General features: G+C 44.8%; 1 protein-coding gene across 5 annotated transcripts in view; it reads right to left on the minus strand.

Annotated features, from left to right (window-relative positions):
- The window catches only part of hhat (hedgehog acyltransferase), a 47,181-nt gene extending 31,463 nt beyond the window's left edge, over nucleotides 1-15,718 (minus strand). For 2 of the 5 annotated variants that reach the window (XR_008302512.1, XM_034302261.2), the window contains exons 1-7: nucleotides 15,403-15,718; nucleotides 12,144-12,273; nucleotides 7,899-7,966; nucleotides 6,003-6,116; nucleotides 5,375-5,569; nucleotides 4,785-5,036; nucleotides 1,757-1,919 (exon numbers count right to left, since the gene is read on the minus strand). Coding sequence is in view for 2 of the 5 variants with exons in the window: in XM_034302261.2 (XP_034158152.2) it covers nucleotides 1,757-1,919; nucleotides 4,785-5,036; nucleotides 5,375-5,569; nucleotides 6,003-6,116; nucleotides 7,899-7,966; nucleotides 12,144-12,273; nucleotides 15,403-15,507 (1,027 nt within the window). In the remaining 3 variants the exon portion in view is untranslated. The remainder of the gene's footprint in view (nucleotides 1-1,756; nucleotides 1,920-4,784; nucleotides 5,037-5,374; nucleotides 5,570-6,002; nucleotides 6,117-7,898; nucleotides 7,967-12,143; nucleotides 12,274-15,402) is intronic. The other 3 variants (XR_008302511.1, XR_008302513.1, XM_034302262.2) reach the window with 2 other exon arrangements.
- Between the last annotated feature and the right edge of the window lie 4,282 nt (nucleotides 15,719-20,000).

The raw sequence follows: 20,000 nt of genomic DNA on the forward strand, positions 1-20,000 counted from the left end.
GATGTGATGTCAAGAATCTCTAAGGATTCATGTCCGATTATGACATGGTGTCCGGAAACTTCAAGCCACAGAACCTGCAGTTTGACATGGATGCATTTCCAATTTACATACTCATGCATATTTCATGTATTCATTATATTCATGTGTATTTCAGTGAACCTCAGTGCTAGGTCAGCAGGTGTTTAATGCTCCCAGTAGACCCACACTTCATGATCAGATCTGAGGGGAGAGGTCAGATAAACAGTGAGCCTAATTACCCCTAAGAAAGGTACAAAAAAACTAAGTGTCCCTGCCTGGATCAGGGTTACTGGGACTCACCCTGGAGCCAGGAATAAGGGTGGTGTCTGTAGGCAAGCGCCTGGTGACTGAGCCACCCTCGTAACCCGGTCAGTCTCAGCCCAAAATAGTCACATGGAGCCATCATGGAGTGAATGACCAGCGCTCTCTCCCACCCTCAATACCACGACTGAGGTGAGACCCTTGAGCAAGGCACCGAACCCCCAACTGCTCCGGGTGTGTGTTCACGGTGTGTGTGTGTGTGTTCACTACTGTGTGTGTGCACCTGGATGGGTTAAATGCAGAGCACAAATTCCGAGTATGGGTCACCGTACTTGGCCACACGTCACGTCACTTCACTTTCACTTTCTTGTGAGTTCACCACCTGTGAGACGAAGGGCAGCAGGCATGTGATGGATGGTCTTAGATGGACTGGACACTAACTGGCTTTGAAGAAAGCGGGAATGTGGAATGTTTCTTCACTGGCAGAGAAAGAGCATGAGTTAGTGTGTGAGATGGAAAAGTCTGGCCTGGATATATTTGGCCTTACATCCACACACAGAACGGGCTCCAGCACCAAACTTCTAGATCGGAGGTGGTCTCTCCCATTCCAGAGTTCCCACAGGAGTAAGTCCTCAGGTGTGTGTGGGAATACTCACCAGTCCCAGGCTGAGTTTTTCCCAGGACCAAAAGCTTGTCTCAGGAAGGAAACCTCTGGCTGTGGTTTTCGTACGCACCTAACAGCAGCTCAGAGTATTCAGTCAATGGTCAAATTTGTGATTGTATCATCAGACTTGAGACCATCAGTTTTGGACAGGTATCAGGTAATGAGAAGAGCAGATCAGTCAACTGATCACCACTTAGTTGTGGGTTGGATTTTCCACAAAGAGCCAGATTTACCTGCCAAACTGAGAAGAGCCTTCTGGGTTACCTGGGAGCATCTTGTAGACGCTTCCGTGAGACATGAATTTAACTTGCACCTCCAAAAGCGAGATCGGAGACAATGAGTCTGAATGGACCGTGTTCAGGTTCTTAATCATTCTCTCCGTGACAGCGGGAGGAGCTTCACAAACCAGAAGAACCCTGGAGTAAAAACACTGCTCCTCTGAGTGGAGAAGAGTCAGCTGAGGTGGATTGGGGATCGTACAAGAACCTCTAGTCGGTACCCAACATCTGAGGAACCCCCCAGGAGGAGCTGTCTGGGAATGGAGAAGACTGGACTGACGTTCTCAGCCTGCTGCCACCATGACACACACCGGGTAAAGGGGAGGGAAAATGAATGATGTACGTATTTTCATAAATCCTGCCATTTATAATGAGAGTAAACGTGTGAAAATGATTTTAGGCAATTTTAGTTTTTTCTTCGGCACTGAAACATTTAATGTGCAATTATCTGTAATTGTTATCTGTAATTATTGGAGACAGCAGGACCAGTGTGTCTCTCACACACACACACACACACACACACACACACACTTACCCAGAGCCCAGGATGGAAGCATGGTGAGGTAGGTCTCGTTGTTCTGGATGCTGTGCATGTACATGACGTGGATCATAAGCTCAGCTAAACACCACCACACACAAACACGCAAAGTCTGGACCAACAACAACGCCGGTGACGCTGTACACACCGCACTGTCCATCTACAGAGAGAGAGAGAGAGAGAGGGAGGGAGAGAGGTGTGAGGGATGAGCAGAAGGACAAGGTGGAAGTTAGGAAACACTGCCCTGCAGCAATCTGTGTGTGTGCGTGTGTGTGTGTGTGCGTGCGTGCGTGCGCGTGTGTGTGTGTATGCAGCAGTTACTCTGTGTTACTAATTTGCTGCGTTCAGTCTGAGTCAGCAGCAACCAGCGTTTGACCCCTGGCCTAAAGCCATCACACACACACACACACACACACACACACAATGTTAACACCCTGATATCAGTTTACCCTAAAGAGCTCAACTTCATACAGACTTTATATCACTACCTTTAAGAAGTGTGAGATTTAATGTTCTCAGGGTTTTCTCTACCACAGAAAGGCTTAAGCGCAGTGTTTATGCAGAGCGCTTTAAGCCGAATGAACACAAAAAGGCGACGTATCCGAATGAATGTAAAAACAATGGTGAGAGTTCTACGCGCTGAGAAAAAAAAACACAGAGAGGTGGCTTGAGCTGGCAACAGGAATGAGCTGCCAATCAGCAATCAGTGTTTGGATGAACGTTTGTGTGATTGGTGTGTGACAGATGCTCATCATTAGCCCAAGCTAATCAAACAGCTGATTGGATATTTCTCTGTACCTTCACCTCGGGACGGTAGTGACAATCATCGACTCGGATAAACAAGTTGCACACCATCGATAAGGTAATCCTGAAGAATAAATGAAGTATAAACTTTTTTTTTGTTAGAGAGTAATTCTTGTGGATGTGTCATGTGTGTGTCGTGTGTGTGTGTCGCGTGTGTCGCGTGTGTGTCAATAGCGATAACAGATAGAGAAAAGATATAACTAATGTATTTTACAACTAAAGAAGCTGCTAATCTAGCTAACTTACACAGATATTCATGTACTGAATTAAGTTACGTTAGACAGTGAAGCTAGTTAGCTGATGTTACATAAAGACCTCGACTGAACTAACGCTAGTATCTAACACGGCTTGGTGGCTAAACAGAGTTAGGCTGTGTTCACATGTAATGCCTTCTCCTGATGAAAACCATTTTTTTCATTAAAAAAAACACTCTTCCAAAATGCAGCTGAGAGCGTCCCAAAAGAAGCTCGGTGTTTCTGAAACACAGTCTACTCCACAGGATTATTATGTAAAACAGGTGCTAACCGCTTCAAAAAAGACTTTATGTGTGAACACAGCCTCAGGTAGCTTCTTCTCCAAACACCTGCGAGATGTGCGGCATTTCCCACGACTGGCCCTGACAGAAACAGTTTTCTCGCCGTTCCTGCAGTGTAGCGAGAGAACCGGTCACACGAGTGACGCGAGTCTTCATGCTATCCTAATAGAATAACAAATAACAAAACACAATGTTCAAAAGAGGGCTGTGCTCCTTGCACTTGAAATAAATGTTGAAATAAATCAAGAAATTGAAATCTGTCTGTCTTCTTTATGTTCTTTAGTTGCATTTTGAAAATAATTACATATGTATTTCAACATGTTTATTCTTGCTATGTGTACAAGTTAATCCGCATATAAGTTCATTAAATCTCAAACATTATGTAGTGAAACGAATCGACTTTTGACTATAACTACAATACGAGTTGCCAGCTTTCTTTCACAGATACGATAAAACTCAGACACAGTCTCCCAGTTCAAACGTAGATTAAAGACATATATCTTTAGCCAGACATACACTTAACACACACCATAACCTTGTGCTTCAGTACATCTGATTAATTGCACATTATGACTTAGTGCTTGCTAATATTATGAACAGCAGCTACGCTAATTCCTTTCCACTTGTTTCCCTTCTTCTACCCATCCCGAGGCACATAGAGATTGTGCCAGCTCCAGTAGACGAGGCCAACCCTACGAGGATCCTGAGGCTTCCAGAGATGGACCTGCTCCAGCCGGTTTCTGCCTCGTGAGGATTTGGGCGTTCGAAGCAACGCTGCCAACCTTAGGTGGACTTTGAGGAAGACAACAACCTCCAAATTAATATACACATAAAATTCTACTTGACTATAAATAAATGCAGAAAGGACATTGTTCATATCACACTCTCCAGTGTCACCCAGATGAGGATGGGTTCCCTTCTGAGTCTGGTTCCTCTCAAGGTTTCTTCCTCATATCATCTCAGGGAGTTTTTCCTCTCCACAGTCGCCTCAGACTTGCTCACTAGGGATAATTCTCTCTAACATCTAGGACTGTTTGCATGTTTTTGTTTCTGTTTGCATGTTTTTGTTTCATATGTTCTGTAAAGCTACTTTGAGACAATGTTCATTGTTAAAAGCGCTATACAAATAAAATTGAATTGAATTGAATACGATAAGGATAATGGTCAAAAACAACCTGAAAAAAACTTAATAACTTAAAATTTCCTTTTAATAATTTCAAACCCCACCACCTCCATCCCCTCTGATTCCAGTGGGAGGCACTCTGAGTCAAGGAGGGGAACTCTCTAACTTACCGAGGGGCACGGGCAATCTCCGACTCGCAGGGAGAGACTCTCCGACTCGCAGGGAGAGACTCTCCGACTCGCAGGGAGAGACTCTCCGACTCGGGGACGGGTGACTCTCCGACTCGGGGACGGGTGACTCTCCGACTCGGGGACGGGTGACTCTCCGACTCGGGGACGGGTGACTCTCCGACTCGGGGACGAGAGACTCTCTGACTCGGGGACGAGAGACTCTCTGACTCGGGGACGAGAGACTCTCCGACTCAGACTCAGAAGACTTTATTTATGTGACTTATTTAATTGTGATTTAGGACGGTGGATTGTTCCCACACCTATTTAATTTAACCACCATCACGGTGTACAGTGCTGCAGCTCTAGGGTGTGTATTAGTGCATATTTACTCACCTGTTGGCTGAAGTGGTTGTAGTTAATGACGGGTCCGTTGTAGAACAGTGGATGGTAGAAACAGTACGAGACGAGGTTGTAGAGTTGTGTTAGAAATTTTCTGAAGTTCAGAAAAGAGAAACATCGGTTTGTTCCTCCGTCCTGCAGGGGGCTCCAGCACAGCTCCAGGCTGAAGCTGACGCAGCGTAACACACACATTGCGATGCTGAACATCAGGAGATAATAGTGCTCATCTGAGTCGTACCAGCCTCGCTGTGGAGTACAGGACACGATCGTTCAGTCATAAAGAACTTTATTTATAAAGCACTAGTCAATAGAACAGCATGTTCTACTGGCTCATACAGTAAAGTTCAACTTAGTTTTAGCTGCAATACTGACTTCACTTTTATTTCAGTTTTTGTGTCAGTGGTTGAAATGATGTGATAAATCTTGTGAACACATACAGCTCACAGTAAGAAGAGTGATGAGTAACAGCAGCCAATCAGAGCGAGGTATGAGGGAGAGGACGAGGCAGGAACAAGCAGAACCTTTCCACAATTCACACACATAAACAACAAACACAAAACACACAAAAAACCCACAAAACACACCTGTATGTCTTGCACACTGCTGATGTGTAGCGTAGAGAGCAGTAACAGAGTGCAGCCCCAGGAAAGGGCGGGGTTCTGCAGCTGAGCAACAGCCAATGAAACACTCAGGTGAAGCATTAGAACAGCCACGCCCCTCCAGCCGAGGAGCCACCAGGCACAGAGAACACCGTACACTGTGAGGACGGCCTTTCTCAACTGTACACACACACACACACACACACACACACACACACACACAGAGTTGACATTCAAAACAGCATGTCACGATATTACAAATTCAATTTAAACATTTTCAATAAAAAAAAAAATCACAGTGCAGCTTTACAGAAATCTGGATTCAGACGCTAGTGTGAAACTTAATAATTATCATAAAGATGCTGATATTTCTAAACAATACGGCCATTATGTGCCGATCGAACCTTCCTGAGACGATATGAGGAAGAAACCTCGAGAGGAAACAGACTCCTAATGGATCCCGTCCTCTTCGGGTGACGCGGAACAGTGCGATTATAAATCAGTAACAGCTGACAGTACGACAGTCTAACGGCTTTCATACTATAAAGTGTGGAATAATATTATGTTTAGTGCGGTGCCGTGATGGACATCACAGAGATACTGTAATGCTCACCTGAGGCATACACACACTCGTGAGCTGTGACATCACAGCATGACCAATCAGAGACCAGAGGAGAGAACGCCACGCCCACTCATTCCAGAAACTCCACTCAAAATCGGTGGCATCCTGTGGAGAAACACACACACAGACAAATGCACACACACACACACACACACACACACACAAATGCACACACACACACACACACACACACACAGACAAATGCACACACACACACACACACACACACACACAAATGCACACACACACACACACACACACAAATGCACACACACACACACACACACACACACACACACACAAATGCACACACACACACACACACACACACAGACAAATGCACACACACACACACACACACAAATGCACACACACACACACACACACACACACACACACACACACACACAGACAAATGCACACACACACACACAGACAAATGCACACACACACACACACACACACACACACACAGACAAATGCACACACACACACACACACACACACAAATGCACACACACACACAGACAAATGCACACACACACAGACAAATGCACACACACACACACACACACACAAATGCACACACACACACACACACACAAATGCGCACACACACACACACACACACAAATGCGCACACACACACACACACACACAAATGCACACACACAAATGCACACACACACACACACAGACAAATGCACACACACACACACACACAAATGCACACACACACAGACAAATGCACACACACACAGACAAATGCACACACACAGACAAATGCACACACACACAGACACACAGACAAATGCACACACACACACACACACAAATGCACACACACACACACACAAATGCACACACACACACACACACACAGACAAATGCACACACACACACACAAACACACACACACACACACAAACACACACACACAGACAGACAAATGCGCACACACACACACACACACACAGACAGACAAATGCGCACACACACACACACACACACAGACAAATGCGCACACACACACACACACACAGACAAATGCACACACACACACACACACAGACAAATGCACACACACACACACAAACACACACACACACAGACAAATGCGCACACACACACACACATACACACACACAGACAAATGCACACACACACACACACAGACAAATGCACACACACAAACACACACACACAGACAAATGCACACACACACAGACAAATGCACACACACATAGACAAATGCACACACACACACACACACACACAGACAAATGCGCACACACACACACACACACACACACACAGACAAATGCACATACACACAAACACACACACAGACAAATGCACACACACACACACAGACAAATGCACACACACACACACAGACAAATGCACACACACACACACACACACACACACACACACAGACAAATGCACATACACACACACACACACACACACACACAGACAAATGCACACACACACACACACACACAGACAAATGCACACACACACACACACACACACACACAGACAAATGCACACACACACACACACAGACAAATGCACACACACACACACACACAGACAAATGCACACACACACACACACACAGACAAATGCACACACACACACACACAGACAAATGCACACACACACACACACACAGACAAATGCACATACACACACACACAGACAAATGCACATACACACACAGACAAATGCACACACGCACACACGCGCGCACACACACACACACACACACACACACACACACACACACACACACAGAGTTTGGGGACTTTTGCAGCTCACAGAAAACAGACTCGTGTGGAAAACGTGTAAAGTGCTCGGTAATCCTCGGCAGTCTCGTACCTTTTTACTGCCCCGGATCAAGAAGCCTTTCTCCAGCTGCACGTCTCTGTCCAAGCTCTCCTCATGCTCTACACATTACACAAACAGGAAGTGACATCACCTTGATGAACTATGACTCTGATGTGCCATCATTCTTTTACTAAGTTGGTTATGTGTCAGGAGGAGGCTGATATTATTCTCGAGGATGAAATACAGCAGCAGAAATCACACAAACCACATTATTCTGATAGAACAGTACACATAACACAGCCAAGCACACAAACAGGAAATGACATCACTTGGATATTAGAGGGTAGAATGGATTAAGCGGTCCGGTGTCCGTATCCGAGAGATCGGCTTCTGCCAGAGTTTCTATACAGAAAATTATACACTGTTTTACTCAATTCAACAGACTGAACACACACAAGAGGATCTTGCATTACTTTTATTCTCCTTCATTTCATTCCAGTCAACTCTACTAGCTTTAATAACCCTAACCGCTGTACAGAGTCCCTGTAACGGGGTTCTTACACCCTGAGCTAGTGAACTAGCATGAGATGAGGACTATTAACTTTAGTGGGTGTAATCAGCTTTTATCTTTGGTCGAGTCAAACTGAACCAGACGGCCAGCGGTGATAACTAATCGCTGATCCCGCCCACTGTGGCACTGTGTCTCTCTTAACCGCAGCGTACGATGCCCGTGTAAAAATCCCTACTGTAGTGTTTGGGATGATTTGAGGTTGCAGTAAATTATGTGGAGTACTGAATACGTGTAATATATTTTATTTATTTTTGTTTGATGTACACTTTTCTGTCTTCTCTAAAGAGAAACACAGACGAAACTCTCTCACTGTTTTTACTTTAACAAACCATTGTGCAGGTGCGCAGCGGGGTCTGTCCCTATCATGACACAGAGTTGTGTGTGTGTGTGTGTCACAAATTCTGTTCTGCTGACTAATCAGAGAAAAACCCACAGCTACACCACGGGTTGTTCTCAGTGTAAAACCTCTCATCACCCTGACAGAAGGTTGTCGTGCAGGTTCATCAGCAGGAGCCACAACATATGCATACATGAGACTGAACGAGAGAGAGCAAGAGAGAGAGAGAGAGAGAGAGAGAGAGAGAGAGAGAGAGAGATTACGGACAACGAGAACACAAAAGGAACCACAGTACCACCTAATGGTCACTACCGTCATCCCTACTGATCATCTATTCAAGTCACTTCCATTCAATTTTATTTATTAACAATGAATATTGTCAGAAAGCAGCTTTACAGAAATACATAAATGAGACAAATCTAATGTATATCTACTTACGAGAACCTACTGTGAACCTTTTTTAACTGACGTGTTTTGTAAATCAGTAATGTTCTATTTCTGTTTGACCAAAAAAAAATCAATCAGAAAGCTGACATCAGATTATCTTTCAGATTGGGAGAATATATCAGTATGATATTAGAAAGATTTTTTTTAAACAGGATAATCTATATTTACAGCATTTAGCAGTTGCCTCTAAGCAGATTCCACTCCAGAGTAGGAGTTAGAACAAGCTCATCCCCCAGAAGGATTCATTATCACAGGGACAATTCATCTCGGTCTCAGCAATATGTGGATAATACCACCTCAACTGACACCCAATCAGTTACAGCATGGGAGCGGCAGTGGAACATCAGGAACCATCTCTGAACAAAGGGCTACGTGACCGTAATTAGCATTCAGAAAGACATCTGTCTAGACAATCGTATCACCCCACCATTTGGGTGGTCACAGCGGGAACGACGTCCATAATGTGAGAACAGAAAATGATCACTTCAATTGTTATCCTTAATTTACATTTAGAGCGAGACTTCATTAACATTACAGGTGGAAAACCTGGTCTGAAAAACAGTATAAAATGTCTGAGCTGATATTGTTCGAGGTTCACTTTGATGCCCGAAGTGCTTCATGTAGTTTGTCACTGCGACGCTGCAATAAAGTTATTCTTCACTGTGATCTTCAGTGTCCTCATCATTTTTTCCTTATAATAATCTAGCTAAACCCCCTGGAGGAGGTTGGTACAGCATGAAAGAAAACACACCAGTAAAAAAATAAATAATTCAAGTATTCAATAATTCAATAATTCAGTTCTACACATGCTACTCCTGAGATAGCAGTGATCCTGACACCTTCTGGTTGGAGCTCTCATCACTTGGAAACCACTCGCTGCTGCTGGAGACGGCCCACATGGACGGCCTGAAGATCACTGAGATCACTGAGGAGGGAAACACTTAGAAACCATGAAGATGGCTTAGGACTAAAATTGCTATGACTGCTTTAGGACTGCGATTTTCACAAACAGTTTTGCTCTCAAGTCTCTATCAGTCAACAGAACAGTCAACTTCAACAAAACAGACTTTATGTAAAAAAATTTTTTTTTGTTTAAATTATATTTTAAACTTTTGTGGTTATACAACTGCACTATTTTCCATGTAGTACACAGTAATAGAAGGGAATGATTTATAATCGCACTATCGGGTGTCACTCAGATGAGGATGGATCCCTTTCAGTCTGGTTCCTCTCAAGGTTTCTTCCTCATATCATCTCAGGGAGTTTTTCCTCACCACCATCGCCTCTGACTCACTCATTGGGGATAAATTATAAATGTAAAGTTTATGTCCTGAATTTATATATTTCTGTAAATTTGCTTTGTGACAATGTCTAAAATTCACTATACAAATAAAACTGAATTGAAGTGTGTAGTGAGGACTGTTCACGGTTTAACTCTTTATGTTTTGGGCGTTCTCATGTTCAGCATTGAAATTGTTTGTGACGTGACACTCCACAGTAGTGGTTAATGGCTCATGTGAAAGTAGACACTCAGGGCTTTAAAGTCTTTCTTTTCCTAGCCTACTAGGTTTAAATGTCATAATTTTATCATGTCAGTTGTAAACTGTGTTTTACTATTAAAAATTTGTATGTTTTTATAACCTTTCTGTCTGTTTGTTGTGTGTTTTTCTGTTTTTGATGACTTGCTGGAAAGCACATTGGTCAACGGAAGTTGTAATTAATTGTGCTATATAAATAAATTGTCATCATTGTTAAAAAAGCTTTAGCTGTGTGGTTTATCTCTGTAAGTGTGTTATTATGGAGAGTGAACTGTTTCCCCAGCAGGGGGCGCACACCCTCCCCTTTCCCATCACCCTGCTCACCTCAGCTAAACACAGAGCCACGATACTCTACACACAGAAACCCAACAGTGTCCTGACTCACAATCTCATAACTTGCTTCGAGAAATTAATTCATTTGTTTATACTGATTGAAAATGTCTGAAGTCGATTTCGATTCCGCCGGTGGAACAGAACGCCTGTGTCCTGAGAGAAAGGGTTAAAGAGGTACAAAAACAGGGAAAGGTGGGTTTTTTTGTTTGCTTGTTTGTTTGTTTTTAACAAAATCTCCATTTTCAGTGACCTAAAACCTTGTGGTGTGTGTGTGTGTGTGTGTGTGTGTGTGTGTGTGTGTGTGTGTACTCTTTAACCTCTTTATGCTGAACAGACGTTACACCAGGAATCTGTTACTCCATTCCAGACCTTCCTGGAGCTTAGTGTTGGGAAGATTCAGCTGTGGGAGATTTCTGTTCTGACTTCAAACATCAGTATGAACATTTCACAGCTGGATTTCAGAGAGGTTTCACAGAGCGACGATGCAAAAGATATTTGTAAAAACATAAAATTCTTTTAGATAATTTCTGATGTATAGAAGTTCTCATTCATCTGAACAATTCGTTTTTGTGATACAGCATTAATTTAAGCTGCTCTGAATTATAACGTTAGAATCTTGTTAGAACACATCGTTTCAGTTTTGATTTAATATTAATGCATATAAAAAACAAGCGTGAGCCATATGCAGTAGTGAATCCTGAAGAGGGTCAAAGGTCAACATTAATAAAATGAGACTTACGGATCGCAGTAACTGAGATATTAATAAGCGAATGAGAAACATTTCATTATCAGCTTTATCAGTTAAACAGGAGCAAAAAAACAACAACATGAAGCTCAATGCACTCGCGCTGGAGTGTAAATGTATTTATATTACAGAGGCAGTGCTGAAGGCGTGTGTGTGTGTGTTGTGTGTGTGTGTGTGGTGTGTGTGTGTGGTGTGTGTGTGTGTGTGTGTGTGTGTGTGTGTTATTAAGAGCATCACTTCTGTTTATACTCATTTTCAATGTACACGTTTCCATTCCTCTTACTTTATTAACGTCTGTGTGTATGAGAGAGCAGGAGGTTCGTACCTTTAGAGAACAGGTGAAGCTGGTAGAAGGAGTAGAGATGAGAGATGAAGGACAGGAACCAGTACAGGAGCATCTCCCAGTGAGGTAACGCAGCAGACTCCATCCTGACCACGCCCACTCCAACCTGAAACTAAACAGGATTAATCTGATTTCACACAGCGCTAAACGTTAAAGCGGATTAATCTGATTTCACCTGTGTCTCACGTGGGTCAGAGAGTAGTGACCCGATTACCTGTCCTGTATGTAAATCAGCTGGTGAGTTGCAGTTACAGTAGCGATGGTCAAAAAAATGTAGAGAAAACAGTCACTGTGAGTAGACATTACTCGACGCGAGTGCCGTACGCTCACTGTAATACATCTAATACGCCGAATCTACGCCGTCGTCACCTGGGTCACCTGACAGCGCAGGGGCACAGGTGAGACCCAAACAGCAAACACTGCCTGCTGTGTGTAAGCGGCACTCAATGCTAATTCACACAGAAATAAAACTATAAGGAAAGCGCTGGGGAGCGTCACTGCCAGAGACATGCATGCATACCCTACTCCATCGCTGACGATGTGGGATTTCGGCACATGATGAAAACGCTCGAGCCGCGTTACGACATCCCTTCACCTGTCCACTTTAGCAGCGAGGTTATTCCTGAGCTCTATGATGAAACACGGAGCAAAACAGATAAGAAACTGGCAAACGCACAGTATGTAGCTCTCGCAACTGCCAGCTGGACCTCCAGGGCGACTGAAAGCTGCCTGATAGTGACAGTACATTACATTTTGGATTGAAACTGGAACGTTCTGTGTTACAAACATGCCTCCTTTTTGAAAGCCACACAAGCAGTCATTTGGCTGATGCAGTGATGAGTGTAGTGACAGAGTGGAAGCTGGAGTGAACTAACATCACCGTCCTGGTCACCACAGACAACGCGCAGGACGAGCTGAATGCCATCAAAGCAGCAGCTGGACTAGAGCCACATGTTGGCTGCTTTGCACACATTCTTAACCTTGCAACCAAGAAGGTAGTAGCACTTAAACAAACAGGCCATGTGCTGAGTAAAGTTAGAAAAGTTGTGACATTTTTCCATAAAAGCACAACAACAGCTCATGCTCTGAACATCACGCAGGAGATGTTAGATATACCTGTTCACAAACTAATACTGATGTTCCACCTCGATGAAGCACCATTTATGACATCTACTCTGCCATCTGATGGACAAAAATCTTAAGAAGAACGTGAAGGACATTGCAGAGTTTTCTGATAGTGAACTGAAACAGACAGAGGAACTGATTCATCTGCTTAAACCCCTCAAGACAATTACGACCTCCTGAGCACTGAAACAACTCCTTCTGGGTTAACGGTCTACAATCCAACCACCTGCAGATGATAAGAGTTCAACCATAAAAGATGAGAAGGAAGCCATCACTCAGGACCTGGACAGCAGATACACAGATCCTAACCTTCAGAATCTCCAAAGAGCCTCATCCCTTAATCCAAGGTGTAAGTCTCTGCCTTACCTGGATGCAGCTTTGTGCCTGAACATCTACAGTGGGTTCATCAGAGAGACTGTAGATCAGCAGGTATTTTTTATGATAAATAAATAATATATTATGCATATTTAAAAATGTAAATATTTAAAATTTGTTTTAATAATAACTAATAAAAAGTAAATATTATTATTAATTGTGTACATAAGTTATTAACTGATCAAGTAATATTTATATCTTTATCTTTATATTTATAATATTTATGTCTTTGAAGTTTATTTTTGCAGGTCAGCCTGCTGGAATGGGGGAAGCTACACGGGCGAGCACACGCCATCGGGCTCACGCCATCGGGCACACGCCATCGAGCTCACGCCATCGGGCACACGCCATCGGGCAAACGCCATCGGCCTCACGCCATCGGGCTCACGCCATCGAGCTCACGCCATCGAGCTCACGCCATCGGGCACACGCCATCGAGCTCACGCCATCGGGCACACGCCATCGGGCACACGCCATCGGGCACACGCCATCGGCCTCACGCCATCGGGCAAACGCCATCGAGCTCACGCCATCGAGCTCACGCCATCGAGCTCACGCCATCGGGCACACGCCATCGGGCACACGCCATCGGCCTCACGCCATCGGCCTCACGCCTTCGAGCTCACGCCTTCGAGCTCACGCCTTCGAGCCCCCATAATCCGCTCCACAGCAGAGCTCAGCCATGTCAGAGATATTTAAGCAGCTTTTTACAGCAGCTGAGAAGATAAAGACTTGTAGCAAGACTACAGAAGAGGAGGTCACGTAATACAAGCCAGAAGACTGGTGCAGATGCTGATCCACTTGCATGGTGGAAGATGAATGAGAGCAAGAATCCTCATGTCTCCAAACCTGCAAAACATTACCTGTGTGTCTGTGGAACATCAGGGCCAAGCGAGAGAGTTTCTCCACTGCAGGAGATATTGCTACTGCAAGAATCTCTCTCCTTGCAACAGAAAATGTTAACAAACGTATCTCAATGCAGAAGAACACGAAGAACATAACAGAGTGACCCAGTGTTCTGAGCTGCTCAAACTCTCATATACAGAGTTCATAGTAAGAGCTGTTTAAACAGCAAAGCAGAATAATCTGTTTTCACGCAACAGCAAAGCAGAATAATCTGAATTCACACTGCATTAAACAGTAAAGAAGAATAATCTGAATTCACACAGCACTGAACTGTAGAGAGGAATAATCTGAATTCACACAGCACTGAACTGTAGAGAGGAATAATCTGAATTAAACTGTCAGAGTGAGAAATTTCTCACACACATTACAGAGATTAAAGTTTTGTGGTGTGTTTATAAATCTCTACACAACACCAGGCTGCAGCTGTGAGATTTAAAGCTCCACACTCTCGAGTGAGGAGAAATAAATAAAGAAAATAAATTAGCGTTTTCTTTTTATTCCGCGTGGCCACTCAGGGCCTCCGTAGGCGTCTCCTTGGAAACGTAAAAGCCTGGAACAGTTCGCTAAACACTCCGTGTATAATATCATTTTTTAAAGATGTTTTGTTCTACAGTTGATGATGAAAGCTGACGTTTAGTAAACTCTTGTTGGTTTAATCATGTTGTAATAAACCCGAATTTCATCGGTTTTTGTCAACAAGCTACTTAGCTAGCTAACTTTGTAAATTCCTGAGCATTAGAAAAACATCGCGTTTCAAATAAATAACACGAAAAACAAAAACTAGCGTATAATTGAATAGAAATGTGGTTAGAGTTAATGTTTTAAACTTACTCACATGTTTAACGATATAAACAGCTTTAATATCTTTAATATCTTTAATATCTTTAATATCCCCGCTTCCTCGGTGTGAGAGACCGAATCCCGAACCGCAGCTGCACATGTAGGGACTGAAGTCAGCTCCCTGTAGAGAGGATCTGCTCCCTGCGCTGCGGTTAGGGCACTTATTCAGGGTCTGATGACGGATTTGGGATTCTGCAGGAGCTCCTTCCTTTACTTCCGGATTGGTCTCCCGCTAGGATGTGATTGGTTGGTCTACATTCCTCCTCGCATGTGATTGGTTAGATTAATTATCTGGAAGAACGCGGAAAGTTTTTGCTCCAGTTTAATATATTTACTCTCTTGTGTAATTTATGTTGTTGTTTTATTCAGTGGTCTTTTATTTTATTTTTTATTTTTATGAAATAAAAATAGTGTAAAATAGAATATGTACAATGTCTGTGTTTTTATTTCCAAAATGTACAAATTACCTGGAAAATATGTAGAACATAATAACAAATAATGGTTTAAGCAATGACGTCAGCAGAAGTGGAAAAAAATTGCAAAACTGCAAATGAACTTCACTCCAGACTGGAATTGATTGGATGGGCCTCAGTTATAGCCCCACTGCCCCAAAGCCCCACTGCCCCAATGCCCCAAAGCCCCACTGCCCCAAAGCCCCACTGCCCCAAAGCCCCACTGCCCCACTGCCCCAAAGCCCCACTGCCCCACTGCCCCAAAGCCCCACTGCCCCACTGCCCCAAAACCCCACTGCCCCAAAGCCCCAATGCCCCAAAGCCCCACTGCCCCAAAGCCCCACTGCCCCAAAGCCCCAAAGCCCCACTGCCCCAAAACCCCACTGCCCCAAAGCCCCACTGCCCCAAAACCCCACTGCCCCAAAGCCCCACTGCCCCACTGCCCCAAAGCCCCACTGCCCCAAAGCCCCACTGCCCCACTGCCCCAAAGCCCCACTGCCCCACTGCCCCAAAGCCCCACTGCCCCACTGCCCCAAAACCCCACTGCCCCAAAGCCCCAATGCCCCAAAGCCCCACTGCCCCAAAGCCCCACTGCCCCAAAGCCCCACTGCCCCAAAACCCCACTGCCCCAAAGCCCCACTGCCCCACTGCCCCAAAGCCCCACTGCCCCAAAACCCCAAAACCCCACTGCCCCAAAGCCCCACTGCCCCAAAGCCCCAAAGCCCCACTGCCCCAAAACCCCAAAACCCCAAAACCCCACTGCCCCAAAACCCCACTGCCCCAATGCCCCACTGCCCCAAAACCCCAAAACCCCAAAACCCCACTGCCCCAAAGCCCCAAAACCCCACTGCCCCAATGCCCCAAAACCCCAAAGCCCCACTGCCCCAATGCCCCAAAACCCCACTGCCCCAAAACCTCACTGCCCCACTGCCCCAAAGCCCCACTGCCCCAAAACCCCACTGCCCCAAAGCCCCACTGCCCCACTGCCCCAAAGCCCCACTGCCCCAAAGCCCCACTGCCCCACTGCCCCAAAACCCCACTGCCCCACTGCCCCAATGCCCCAAAGCCCCAAAACCCCACTGCCCCACTGCCCCAATGCCCCAAAACCCCACTGCCCCAAAGCCCCAATGCCCCAAAACCCCACTGCCCCACTGCCCCAATGCCCCACTGCCCCAAAACCCCACTGCCCCAATGCCCCACTGCCCCAAAACCCCAAAACCCCAAAACCCCACTGCCCCAAAGCCCCAAAGCCCCACTGCCCCAAAACCCCACTGCCCCACTGCCCCAATGCCCCAAAACCCCACTGCCCCAAAACCCCACTGCCCCGCTGCCCCAAAACCCCACTGCCCCAAAGCCCCAAAACCCCACTGCCCCGCTGCCCCAAAGCCCCACTGCCCCAAAGCCCCAAAGCCCCACTGCCCCAAAGCCCCAAAACCCCACTGCCCCAAAACCCCACTGCCCCAAAGCCCCACTGCCCCACTGCCCCAAAACCCCAAAGCCCCAAAGCCCCACTGCCCCAAAACCCCAAAGCCCCACTGCCCCAAAACCCCACAGCCCCAAAGCCCCACTGCCCCAAAGCCCCACTGCCCCAAAGCCCCAAAGCCCCACTGCCCCAAAACCCCACTGCCCCAAAGCCCCACTGCCCCGCTGCCCCAAAACCCCGCTGCCCCACTGCCCCACTTCCTGTTCCCACAGCATGCTGGGAGAGAAAAGAAACACGCCCGAAGCCTGTAAGCTCCCAGTGCAGCCAGATAACACTAGTGTTAGCAACAATCATGCTTCAGAAAAAAAACAACTTAATGACATGAAGTGTACATGTAGATAAGGTAGCTCCACTGATAAGAAAAATAATTAGGGAGAAAAAGCTAGCACCCTGGTATAGCGATCACACACAAACTTTAAAACAGACCACTCGAAAACTAGAACATTAATGGCGTCAAACTAAATCAGTAGTATTTCAAACAGCATGGAAGGAGAGCCTTTAGAGCTATAGGAAAGCTCTTAGTGCTGCTAGATCAGTGTATCTCTCCACCCTAATTGAAGATAACAGAAATAATCCTAGATTCTTATTTAATACTGTAGCAAAATTAACTAGGAATAAAACCACAATAGAAACACGCACACAATCATTATATAGCAGCGATGACTTCATGAATTTGAAAAATTTAAAATTGAAAATATCAGGCTAGAAATTCAGACTATTAATTTAAAACCGGACAGTTTTATAACTAACCCTGTAGATGATAATATAATAATATCAGATCAACAACTACAACGTTTTACTCCCCTTGAAGAGACTGAACTAATTTCACTAATTTCATCATCAGAATCATCAACCTGTATGCTAGATCCTTTACCTACTTGTTTCCTCAAACAGATAATTCCTGAAACAATCAAACCTCTTTTAAAGATAATCAATTCTTCCCTTAGCATTGGCTATGTACCTAAATCTTTTAAACTAGCAGTTATCAAGCACTTGATTAAAAAACCTGACCTTGACCCCTGTCAGCTGTCTAACTATAAACCAATATCAAACCTCCCCTTTATCTCCAAGGTCCTAGAAAAGGTTGTAGCACAGCAGCTATGCTCATACTTACATAGGAATAACATTCATGAAATGTATCAGTCAGGATTTAGGCCTCATCATAGCACAGAGACAGCACTGGTAAAAGTAAATGACTTACTACTGGCCTCTGATCAGGGTTGTGTCTCCTTGCTGGTGCTGCTTGACCTTAGTAAATGGTGACTTCTCTTCACATACTAAGGTAAAGTTTGGTGTTCCGCAAGGCTCTGTTTTAGGCCCACTGCTGTTTTCTTTACATATGCTACCTCTGAGTAAAATTATCTGTAAACATGGTATTAGCTTCCACTGTTACGCTGATGACACACAGTTGTATGTTTCAGCAAAGCCAGATGACAGACACCAGCTTAATAAAGTTGAGGAATGTGTAAAAGACATTAGAAACTGGATGCTTATTAACTTTCTCTTACTTAATTCTGACACGACAGAAGTACTTGTACTAGGACCACATGCAGCTAGAAGTAAGCTTTCTGATTACATAATAACTCTGTATGGCCTTTCTGTTTCATCATGTGCAGCAGTAAAAGACCTTGGTGTGATTATCGACTCCAATCTTTCTTTTGAAGCTCATGTAGATAATATAACTAGGATTGCTTTCTTTCATCTCAGAAATATTGCTAAAATAAGAAATATATTGTCACTACACGATGCAGAAAAATTAGTTCATGCTTTTGTTACCTCTAGGTTGGATTATTGTAATGCCTTACTGTCTGGATGTTCCAGTAGAAGCATAAACAAGCTCCAGAATTGACCACATTAGATCACATCACCCCTATCTTATCCACCCTGCATTGTCTCTCAATCACATTTCGCATTGATTATAAGAGATAATCACTGATCTATACAGTCGAGTGGGTAAAAGATAAATGCTACACTGCTAATATCAGTCCCCCAGCACACTGGAGATATGGAGCTCTGATTCTACCTGCTGTAACAGTCTGTGTAAGATGATTAAGTCACTCAGGATAATCATGATAAGGAAAACATCTGAGACCCTTTTCTTTTCCCAGAGTTACTCTGAGCCCTTGGGGGGGGGGGGAGCTCGGGGAATCCAGTGACATCAGCCTGGGTGTAACGTCCGTGACGAGACGCGGGGGACGTGGCGTCCACTGTCTCACTGGAAACACCTGACTAGTCCTCAGCTCCAGAGCTGGTCAGGATCCAGCGCTCAGTACAGGAAACAGTATTCAGTATTTACGCCTCTTTATTCCTGTTCACTCATCTTCAGCAAACACTTATTCCAGGTCACGGTGCAGGATCCGGAGTGTATCCCGGGAATGCACACACACACACACACACACACACTCACACACTGACACACACACTCTCACACTCACACACACACATACACACACACACACACACACACACGCACATACGCACACACACACACACACACACACTCACACACTGACACACACACTCTCACACTCACACACACACATACACACACACACACACACACACGCACATACGCACACACACACACACACACACACTCACACACTGACACACACACTCTCACACTCACACACACATACACACACACACACACACACA

Source organism: Pangasianodon hypophthalmus, chromosome 10 (assembly GCF_027358585.1).
Source record: "Pangasianodon hypophthalmus isolate fPanHyp1 chromosome 10, fPanHyp1.pri, whole genome shotgun sequence".
Classification (NCBI taxonomy): Eukaryota; Metazoa; Chordata; class Actinopteri; order Siluriformes; family Pangasiidae; genus Pangasianodon; species Pangasianodon hypophthalmus.